This window comes from Scylla paramamosain, chromosome 7, assembly GCF_035594125.1.
Source record: "Scylla paramamosain isolate STU-SP2022 chromosome 7, ASM3559412v1, whole genome shotgun sequence".
NCBI classification, from domain to species: domain Eukaryota; kingdom Metazoa; phylum Arthropoda; class Malacostraca; order Decapoda; family Portunidae; genus Scylla; species Scylla paramamosain.
Window position 1 is genome coordinate 525722 of NC_087157.1, and position 11779 is coordinate 537500.

Consider the following 11779-nt stretch of genomic DNA (forward strand, 5'->3'; position numbering starts at 1 on the left):
ACTCCACAATTACTCGAGTAGTTAGCAACCTAGCAACACTGAAATACGCGTTGCGATGCATGCAGTGTGGGAGAAGAGGGAGGCAGCGCCTCCAGCGTCACCACTTGTGTAGGAGACACTTGAGACTACCTGAAAAAACGGGGACATCGGGCTGATGTAGACTGAGGCAAGTCGGACAATGCGGCTAATTTCAGGAAATTGGCCATAGCCCGGAAACAGAATGCCGGAATGAATACTGTTGTTATTGTCATTGTTGGCAGGAACGTTTACCAAGATGTGCTTTTGTCAGTGATGAAATTAGATAATTCACAGTTTACTTTGCAGTAAAACACAGTCTTTGAAATTTTATATATTTATTTAATGTACATGGTATTTATTGTAGGAAATGCGTGTATGTAGAAGAAAAAAAGAGTATTATCGGACGTATAGTTGTGTGATACAATGTTTTCAGATAGAAAGGTTCAGAATTAAATAGTTTTGCGCATATGTACAATGCTTTCCATCTGAATCTTGACCCAAAGCATTACATAGATGACGAATTTTATATATATATATATATATATATATATATATATATATATATATATATATATATATATATATATATATATATATATATATATATATATATATATATATATATATATATATATATATGTTGTTACAAGCACGGGTAGAAGTTGGTTGACTAGGGTTGTATTGTACCCTTTCTTGTAGCATAAGGTAGTGAAACGAGTATGAAATAAAATTTACAATCATTAATAAACTAAATATCCACTAGCTGAAGAGGGCATGGCACGTGCAACTTATCTAGGACACAGTGATCCCGCTTGGGTTCAAGTAAGTATGTACAGTTGACATAACATATACAAACTATTAAGCAATAAAGGAAACCAGTTCAAGTAAGTATGTACAGTTAACATAACATATACAAACTATTAAGTAATAAAAGAAACCAAAGATGATGAAACATATACAAGTTAATAAGCAACAAAGTATATATATATATATATATATATATATATATATATATATATATATATATATATATATATATATATATATATATATATATATATATATATATATATATATATATATATATATATATATATATATATATATATATATATATATATTATATTTGTATATATTTGTTTCCAAGGCTACGTCTTTATGATACCGCTACGGTGTGGTCGAGACGGTATTCGAAGCCGATGGTTAGTTGGAGAGATTAATGGTTGGCGAGGCGGGTACGAGAGCCGTAATAATAATTATATATATATATATATATATATATATATATATATATATATATATATATATATATATATATATATATATATATATATATATATATATATATATATATATATATATATATATATATATATATATATATATATATATATATATATATATATATATATATATATATATATATGTCGCAGTGTCTCTCTCTCTCTCTCTCTCTCTCTCTCTCTCTCTCTCTCTCTCTCTCTCTCTCTCTCTCTCTCTCTCTCTCAAACACACATGCACACACACGTGGATATAAAACTCTGATTTTACAATATGTACATAAGATGCAATAAATCTATAACATATAAGGAGACTCATTGTTTATCGAACACAAGACTTTCAGTAAAGGAAGGAAAGAATATAAGTGAGGGTGGCTATGGTACAAAATTTTTCTGCGGGAAGTTCTATCTTTTCAATAATGTTCCTTCGTAAGTGAAACGGTTGTAATTTTATCAGTAAAGCCTTGTAAGATGAAAATATAATTCTTAGAATTTTCTACATTCCTTTTCCTCACCTGAAAAGTCTCATTCGCCCATTGTCAAGCAATTTTCTAAGACCACAGTCTTTGATTCATTCCTTTATAGAGGAATCCAGTCACTTAGCAGTGACTGGATCACTCGTACGTATTTGCACGTCACATGGGTATCTTTCATTATATTAAAACGTCCTACATCAGAAAATATACACTTTTTATACATTTTTACAGTGTCTTGTTCATTTCTAGTGGTACTTGAAATAAATTTATTAGGAACATAAACACGTAATATCACACAATGTATATCAAAAGGCTTAGGCCAGCATTCACAACCACACACTTTGCACTTCGTCAGAATCCACTGTGATGGAGGTGTGTGGAGAAGACCGTGCTAATAAACGGTTCTGCGTGTGTCTCACGTCTGGGCATGTTTTGCCTATAGAAGATTTTAAACCTTTCCGTGAAGCCCCGAGAGTGAAACTGTTTCTCACATCCTTGGAATCCGTGGTTCTCATTCGTGATAGGTCAGGAAATGAATTACTATTTCTCTTGTGGGAGAAATAGTGTTTTGCTTTACAGTTAACTAACTGTTTTAAGATTTCATTATTATTAAATCTTCTCAGCGAATCCTGACCGGCTGATGCCTGTGTCGTGGAGTCAGAAGGTTTGTTGTGGTCTTTTTGCAGCGAAGTGGTAGCGGCCGATGCCCACTCTGCCTCTTCAGCCACAGGGGAAGGGTAGGAGGGACGGTAGCTGCCCTTTACCACTCCAGAATCTTTGGAGTCAAAACTGCTGCGTGGAGTCGTACCTGCTGATCCATACCCCTCCATTTCCCACTTCTGAGGAGTTTCATTCTCGTTCTTTATCGGTTTGTATATTGGGAGGGACCGAGTGCTGTGTGTGTCTGCTTCTTTGCTTGTATCTATATCCATGCTACCTCTATGGGACGAGAGGAATCCCTTAATGGACATCAGGCTCAGCTGGCTGCTTCTTCGCCTCTCGCCCGTCGTGTCTTGACTAGATTTACGGTGCTTATGGTTGTTGTTGTTGTTGCTGGGAGTGTCGGGAGGATGCAGCGGCTGAGGGTCTTTCGGAGCGCTCTTGGGATCCACATAATAGGTTTTCATGAAACCTTTTCCCTTCACCTTGATCTCCCCCCGACATTCCACACTCCAGCCCAATCCCTGAAGGATGTCACCCACATGAGCTGTCACCTGCAAAATAGTTTAATTTAACTTAGGGAAGAAGAGAGACATAATGAATGCTTTTCACGTGTTTAAGTTTGTGTGATGTTGACATGCAATTCTTAGTATCATGGTAAGTGCAACTATTTTTTTTCTTTTGACAATTTGATTAAAAAGAGGAAAAACAGGCAGAACGTGAAGAACTACTGGTGCATTTAAAAACGAATATTGTCAAATGCAAGGAAAGGAAAATACAGCTTACGTGTATTTTTCCCATTTCACCCGTGTAGTCCATCCTAGAGGCCACGTTGACCGTGTCTCCCCAAATGTCGTACATGGGCTTATGTGCTCCGACCACACCGGCGATCACCGGCCCCGCGTTGATGCCTGTGGGAGTGACCAGAACGGCCGTCACGTGTCGTGTTGCTGGTGGGTGTGCTTACTTTTTGTTCTCAAATCCGTATTTTTTGTTATACATATATAGGGATATAATAAAAAAAATAATGATAACACAGCACCCTTCACCTCGACCACAACCACCATCATTACCGCCACCACCACCACCACCACCTCCTCCTCCTCCTCCTCCTCCTCCTCCTCCTCCTTCTCCTCCTCCTCCTCCTCCTCCTTCCTAACCTACTCCCTTTATCATAACACCAACAATAGCAACAACATAAATAAGTAAATAAATAAATAAATAAATAACGTCATCACCATCAACACCATCACCACCACCACCACCACCACCATCACCACCACCACCACCACCACCACCAACAACAACAACAACAACAAAGACTACTACTACTATCAGTACTACTACTACTACTACTACTACTACTACTACTACTACTGCTGTTGCTGTTGTTGTTGTTGTTGCTGCTGCTACTACTACTACTACTACTACTACTACTACTACTACTACTACTACTACTACTACTACTACTACTACTACTACTACTACTACTGCTGCTGCTGCTGCTGCTGCTGCTGCTGCTGCCACTGCTGCTGCTGCTGCTGCTGCTACTACTACTACTACTACTACTACTACTACTACTACTACTACTACTACTACTATTACTGGAATCATTACTACTACGGTATTTACTTCCTGATAACTCACCCACTCTCAGCTGTAACTCTTGAAGGGACTCAGCATTGAAGTTCTCCAGTTTCTCGAGCATGGCCACAGCAAACTTGGCAATGGTGGACGCATTCTCTTCCATACTCCTCTCCTCCTCGTTGAGCTCGTCACCTTCAGGCTGAAGTCCACACGCTGCCATGTACGTGCTGCCCACAACCTTGATCTTCTCTATGGTTTTAAACGGCTCCTCGTATGTCAGCTGGACAAGGTTTTAGGAGGATTGGATACAAGATAAAACATGTAACCGAATATTTTCTTTTATAAACATTAGCAAACTAGCAAGAACTCTAATTTCGCTGATTCATTGTCGTAATGATACTCTTTTCTTTTTATACTCCTGGTAATTTCGAGTCATAGTTCTTTCTCAGTTATAACCTTAGTTATCAGTAGTATGCGTTAGAGTTTAGAGTATATCCACGCGGGAGCTAAATTTTCTTATACTAAATAATTACATTACTACATTCATTTCAAAATTACTTATTACATGTTCATGGACATTACACCGCATACGGAGACAAAACATTATCTAATATTTTCCTTTTTTTAATATTTTTTTTATTCTAATGTGAATTCTGTGACACTCTCTGAAAGAAAAACAAATCTGTGCTTACCATATCAAAGTCAGAGATAATCTCATTGAGGACTTTAAGACACTTGGTGCCGTCCTCATCAAACATGTGCTCTCGATATAACTTGCTATAGTTGGGGATGGAGGCAAAGATGACGCTCACGTTCTTGAAAGATTCATGGTAGAGTTCGTCCGTAGCGTTCTGACGGTTCAGGTACCTCTCAGCTGCGGCGGCGAGGTAGTGCAAGTACAGATTGGAACAGTCAGCGAGTACAGTATGACAATACACTGAACTGTTTTAATTGACAACCCAGCTATTGAATCAGCTGCTTAATATTTTGAACCCTATATCATGTGCTTGTATTTATAAATTAATTGAACTTGAATCACTCACCAACATGGAGTGGAAGGATGTTTTGTAGAAGCAGTTTGTTAGCATAATGCGTCGTCTCTGCTTCCTTCTGTTCCTTTTCCAGCTGCTGCTTCCACTGAAAGTCCAGCCGAATGATGTACTCCATCTGTCAAAAAGCAGTGGATGTTAGCAAACTTTACATAGTTTTCTAGTATAGTTCTGGCTGCAGATGTATTTCCGATGGTATTAATAACTAGTATTTACCTGGCGATCAAGCACATGGAGAGCCAGAAAGATCATGATCAGGAACAACAGATGGCCCATGCCAGGACTGAGGCCGAGACTTATCACCACCAGCGAGGGACACACTTCGGTCAGCTGGGTATGGTTGTACATTATCTGCGGTGGGAAGACAAAGCTGAATAGAGGAACATGATTTTCTTGCTCACGATAACCAATGAGAGTATAAGGAGACGTGATAACATGTATGCTTCACCCTGTAGCAGCCATGCATCCTTACACCAGATAATTGCCTTCAAAACTAACACAGGTCATGGACAACATCAAATATCCCTTGTGCACGTCGTCACATTGTCCTGCATGGTGTGGAGGAGTATTTTCTGTTACCGTGCATACTTTCATATATGCATATTCATTCATTCTTTTCATTTAAAAAGTGAAATAAAAAAAATTGTCAACTTACTTCGGCAAAGTCAAAGATGAAGTAGCCATATATTGACACTGCGAGTAGGTAGACCGAAAACTTGAGAAAGAAGTGCATCCTGAAGAAGGTCCAAGCCACGAGGAGAGTGAGGGAGGTGCTGTAAGTGAAATACTGCCCCCGCGAAGGCCAAGGTTCAGACAGACGGCTCCAAGACAGAATGCAGGTGTATTACACGCTTCACTCCCATATACCCCCTAACATGCACCACCGGGCTCTCTAACAGATCCATCAATTAATGAACGATCTTCTTAGCCCAATGATATCTATGCCCAATGATATTTAGCATGAGTCACAGTTCCTGAAGTCACGCCTCATGATTATTTAACTCTCTCAACATACTGGACTGGGCGCAACACAAACCCTTTCACAGCGTCCCCTACAACAAATTCCATAATTTTCTAGGGATAATATTTTGTAGGATCACAGGTTAAACGATGCTAGTGTGAAGAGAAAACTTAAGAGTTCTCATTGGAACTGCATATTTTCAAGGGCTACAGATTCGTGTTCTCTAGGGTCCCTTTTTCCATTGAATGCAGAATACTTGTTGCACTATCACTAGAGTTATGAAATAGCTCTCACTAGAACATGTTAAAAATAGGCGAGATAGACGCCGAAATGTCTGTGAATGCGGACTAAGCATCTTACCCAAGGGTCGCAGCAGAGAGGGGGCGGCACGTTCTCGGGATTCAAGAACCCGCTGGATCCATTGACTATGAGGGGGACTTTAGTGGAGTTGCTTGTGTCACTCAAGGTACTTATGGCCATATCCAGTATGTTTTCACACTCAACCTGCGAAAGTATAGCAGAGTATAAGAGAATTATTATTATTATTTTTTTTTAACTCCACACACGTAATCATCTAGAAATGCACACATTAACTGTTTCATAGCATGGAACTATCACCACAGAAGCGTTGTTCATTCAGTATAAGCATCTTCATAAGTTCTTAGGAACGCCAAACACTTTTTGTAGAATTTCATTTCAGGAAACATTGATTTGCTCTGGCGCTACGGCAATCCATTAAAGCATCACCTGGGATAACTCTTATGCAATAAACGTTAATTATATTGCTTAAAAGTTATTTTTTTCTTAATTTACGTGTTTAGTCTAGTTATTCATCAAAATATCAACATACCATTTTATTCATGGACTGAAGTTATACAGGTGATGATAGACAAACCTCTCGATACCACTAAATAGTACTCACCACATTAATGACTGCACAGGTGTATAAAGCAGTGCACACCGCCAGGTACAGCAGCACCCGTACACTTATAGACGAAATTATGTTCTTGGAGGACCAGTAGAAGAATTTGGTGATGGCGAAGCGATTTTTGGCTTCTTCCTCGAGGTCGTTGTGAGGATCCACAATGTGCTGGTGTATGGTGGCAACCCAGACTAGCAGCATCACCACACTCAGGAGTATCAGGCACCCGACACCCGTCCGCCACCCTAGGGAGTTCCTGTGGCGTTGCACTGGTTAGTAAGACCATTGTGTGTGTGTGTGTGTGTGTGTGTGTGTGTGTGTGTGTGTGTGTGTGTGTGTACTACTACTACTACTACTACTACTACTACTACTGAATAAATTGGCTATAATAAAAAATAAATATATGAACAAAATATCATCGGTAAGTTATTAAGGAAATTAATAGACACATGGAGGAATAAATAAACGAATGATCAAGAAATCAAACTTTAGATGCCTTTTCTATTATTTTCACATTCCTATATTTTCCTTGAAGACAGTGACATCTAAAAGTCAGGTTGCCATCTCCCTTACCCGGGCATCAGTGACTGCTGCGTAACAAATATGGAGACGAAGACCACTACGGCGCAGGCGATGTAGTATTTGAAGAGCGGGTCGGCTTGGCGCAGCAGCGGTAGCTCCCAGTAGCGGTTGGTGAAATTCAGGAAGAAGGGATTGATACCCTCAGGATGGAACCACTGGCTGAAAGCGAAACACGGAGTATGAGTCAAACACAGATACTTCAAAATCTTCAAAATTAATCTCTCTCTCTCTCTCTCTCTCTCTCTCTCTCTCTCTCTCTCTCTCTCTCTCTCTCTCTCTCTCTCTCTCTAGTGCATACATAAATCCATTAATCTATGTGCTTATCTATTATTCTTCTATCTGTTATATTTTGCATTTTTACTTTTTTAATTCATCTGTAATCCAACGATGCACGGGCTCCATTGATCCCTCAACACACGTTTCTCCCGTGCCATCTTCCTCGCATCTTGTCAACACTCCTCTCCAGCTTATCTCCGCATTGCCTTTATCCAAGTCTCTCGCGGTCTTTCACGTCTTGCCTGTCCTGGAGAATCCTGCCGAGCTTTCCTCTTTTCTCAAAAATATGTTTTATATGTTTCAACTGAGACATTCATGCAGTCCTCATCAATCTCTGAGCACCTCCCTCACCGCTTTGTTAGACAGTGGTGCCTCTTGATTATCTTATTTTGAAAGGCTGGAAATGTATTTTGTGTTGCTGTATTGTAACATGACTGATATCCGTGCGTCGATATTGATTGTATGAAACATAGACTTTCTTGTTTATATTTAGTTAATTACATCTTTATAATACATAACTATGGGTTGTTTGGCTGCTTACTATCAAAATTAAGAGTTTCATCGCTGAGAACTACAGTTCTTTGTCACAATGATCATATCACTTGCTTTCTTTCTTCCAGTCATGCAAGTTATGAGGATCATTATAGTTATTGGTTAGTGCTTCTATTTTTCTATTGTTAACTAAAGCAAGTTCTTTCCATCTTGAACTCGCTTATGCAATATACGCTGCCTCTCACCGGGTGTTGGTGAAACAGTCACTGTAAGTCACGTTTGGTAAGCCGCCTCTCTCCAAATATTATCTCAGTGCATATTATCAGTTTGTTGTTGTACTCCTTTTTCTTCGTCATGACTTGGGGACATCTTAGCGTCAAACATCGTCACTAGCACTCAAATGCTTTTTATGAGGTTAATTGTAGAAGTTAGTAATCTTTCAATATCTTGTTTTGTCTTACTCTAAACCGAAAAATAAGAGGAAACTATCAGCTTCATGTCATCATTTCTACAGACTTACTTAAATGAAATCCGGACTCTTGAAGTGCTTAATCTATATTCCAGATTAAATATAAATTTTGAATATCAATCGTGTTCTTCATTTAAACGGAAGAGTCAAATATTCCCTAATTAATTAAAATTAATAGTCATCATAGGCTGAATATTCTTGTGACTGGTTACTCGAGACATAAAGTAAGCTAGAAAAGAAAATACTAAAATAATGCTGGGGAAAAATGCTGGAATTAAAATTAAAAGAATTCTGGTGACTTACTCAGTTTTGCGCAGAGGCATGGTCTCTATTTCTCTTTCCATTGTCGCCCTGGAGTCCACCATTATTCTCTGGAAGTTGGTGAGGGCAGTGTCCGTCACCACTGTTCGCCTTTTAGAGGACAGGGGAGTTTCCGAGACAGTTGATCGTCTCTGTGGACACAATGATGACATGTAAAATGGTAAAGTTATTAGTCGTAGGTTATTTCGGCTAGTGCTAATATCTGCATTCCATTTTGGGTGTTTTCTTCACATTTAACTTACCCTATTGAGGATGGAGGGTCTGGACACTCCCTGAGGAAGCTGCACCTTAGCCACTCTCTTGGGTACGTTGCCTTCATAAAAGTTATCTAGTTTTGAGGAATCATTTGAGATGGACATGGGAGTCTTGATGTTCGCTGTCGACATGTGGTGGACCCGCCTTGTCTTTGGTCGCTGCAGGGGATGAACGACACAGTTGTGGTGATAGTACTAGAATGTAATTTTTGTGGTATACGATTATATGTATATATCATACAGGATATGGCAAATTGTGACAGGTTAGTGCTTAGGACCTTTCCTTTGGCACAATGCTTTTATGCATTCCACTATTACATCTGTGCTGAAAAGAACAGATTAAATTTTGATAAAGTTTCATGAAATGTGACAAAGGTATTATTTAACAAAAATACACTGATAGAACAAGGATGGTAAACATAACACAGAACACAGTGACACAGTACCCGAGTCACGTAATAGGTCGCGCTGTACTTTGACGAAGGGGGAAAAACAAAGCACCACAATGAGAAGCCCAGAAGCTCAATCTCTAAAGCGTCCTGACCATCCATTAGAAAAGATAAACAGTAGTGCGAATTGACAGGTGTCTGCGGATGCGTCGAGTACACAAGACAGAAAATACGACTTTGTGCGAAATATGTAGAGTAAAAAGTTGTGCTATCAAGATACTGAAATTTAATCACTACACCGCATAAAGTCATGCGAGGAAAAATCCTAAGGATGTCAAGAGGGAGAAGATAATGCAAGCAAATGCATGATAAGAAGGCAAAATTTGTTGCATCAGAAAATACCATGAAAAGCGAATCTGTGTGAAGAAGAGAAACAGGAACTACGTAAAAGATGGTAAATAACAAATAAAAGAAACGAAAGTTTACAAAAAAGGGAATAGATGAGCGTCACTCCCCTTCTCTACTTGTACAGGGTCAAGCCGCCGCACTAGTGCTCCGTGAGCAGAAACTGTGCATTTTGAACGGGTAGCATACAGTATAGACAATTATGTATATATCGCTAGTAATGGTAGCCATTCATCCGCACATAATTTTCTCAAGTGTGTGTGTGTGTGTGTGTGTGTGTGTGCGGTACGAGCGCGAACTTCATTGTTTTACGCCATGAGGTAAAAAGGATTTGAATCATACAGAAACCATGCGATGAAACACTGAAAAACGAGGCGTTGTTGAAACACCTTAAATAAACAGAAGATTTGTATTTTACCCTTATCTCTTCCTTTTTACTTTTAGACGAGTGGCGGTCCTGGCAACAACTGAGGCTTCATGACGGATCGAGATCCACAGCAAACGCATAACCGAAATATTTTCATGGGGAAGTAATTCAGCGTCTTAGACACACAGTTATTACCAAAGACAATAATGGCTTTGAGAGCGAAAATTGATTGTTAGGGTAAATGTTAACCGAGCAAATTGCTCCCACGAAATTTCCTCAATGGCAGGAACGCTCTCCCAGCTGCGTACCGGATGTCACAATTGACCGGAGCGGACGAGGCAGGGGAATCGCGGAGGCGGTGGAGGCGGCAGCAGCGGCAGCCTACTCTTACTGGCCTACTGACAAGCCGGAGGATCGCGGCGGCTCGCAAGGTCCGGGGAGCTGAGGAGGCCGGCGAAGGGATAACAATGGAACCAGACACTTGGACGGCACGAGGGACGCAAGCCACACACAGACAGCGCGAGGCAAATTCACCCTCTGGTTGGGAATAAGGAAGAAAGTTTCGATATCCTCTTCTTGCAGCAGCGGGTCCTTCTCCTTCGCGTCGCTCATCTCGAACTCGTAGTCCAAATCATTGATGAGCTGCTGGGTTTTGTGGGTCACGTGAATCCGACTGTGAAATGAGATAATAAGTAGTGATCAAGAAACAGTCTTTGAGAGATGGCGCGGCGCGGGGACGCCTGCTCCCTTTTTTTTCACTCCCTGCAGTGTTCCAGCAGGGACTGAGAGCATTGCTGAAGGAATCTAATACTCCTGAAATAAGGCAAGTGTTATCAAAAGCATACATGTGATATGCAGAATATCTATTGGATATTTGAATGTGTTACGTGCAAGTCAAAAAGGAATAAAATATTTCCATCAGAACAACTAAAGCAGTGCTGCTAAAACCACATTCAGAACACGGATATGCGTTCATTTTCCTTGAGAGCTTCTTTGGCCAGTGACGTTAGCTTTAATTACTTAATAACACTGTCTCTCTCTCTCTCTCTCTCTCTCTCTCTCTCTCTCTCTCTCTCTCTCTCTCTCTCTCTCTCTGCATCACATTTACATTAACACTGCTGCTGCATCAGTTATCCTCTCCACTAATACTGCTGTCAAGTGAGGGAGACAAATCGCATAATGATTTTATCATGACCAATCGTTAGAGAGAGAGAGAAACTCATGACTGAAATATAGACGCCAGTGAAACAATTCCACTATTTGCTGACCAC

The 11779-nt window shown here is 39.9% G+C and overlaps 1 protein-coding gene across 5 annotated transcripts in view; it reads right to left on the reverse strand.

Annotated features, from left to right (window-relative positions):
* Window positions 1–1513: 1513 nt before the first annotated feature.
* The window catches only part of LOC135101879 (adenylate cyclase type 2-like), a 68229-nt gene continuing 57963 nt past the window's right edge, over window positions 1514–11779 (reverse strand). For all 5 annotated transcript variants that reach the window (XM_064006190.1, XM_064006188.1, XM_064006189.1 and 2 more), the window contains 13 exons: window positions 11043–11181; window positions 9336–9506; window positions 9076–9224; window positions 7527–7694; window positions 6954–7209; window positions 6392–6535; window positions 5726–5857; window positions 5287–5421; window positions 5065–5188; window positions 4714–4895; window positions 4082–4301; window positions 3221–3345; window positions 1514–2988 (listed from right to left, as the gene is read on the reverse strand). In XM_064006190.1, the coding sequence (XP_063862260.1) occupies window positions 2101–2988; window positions 3221–3345; window positions 4082–4301; window positions 4714–4895; window positions 5065–5188; window positions 5287–5421; window positions 5726–5857; window positions 6392–6535; window positions 6954–7209; window positions 7527–7694; window positions 9076–9224; window positions 9336–9506; window positions 11043–11181 (2833 nt within the window). In that variant the 3' untranslated portion in view covers window positions 1514–2100. The remainder of the gene's footprint in view (window positions 2989–3220; window positions 3346–4081; window positions 4302–4713; window positions 4896–5064; window positions 5189–5286; window positions 5422–5725; window positions 5858–6391; window positions 6536–6953; window positions 7210–7526; window positions 7695–9075; window positions 9225–9335; window positions 9507–11042; window positions 11182–11779) is intronic.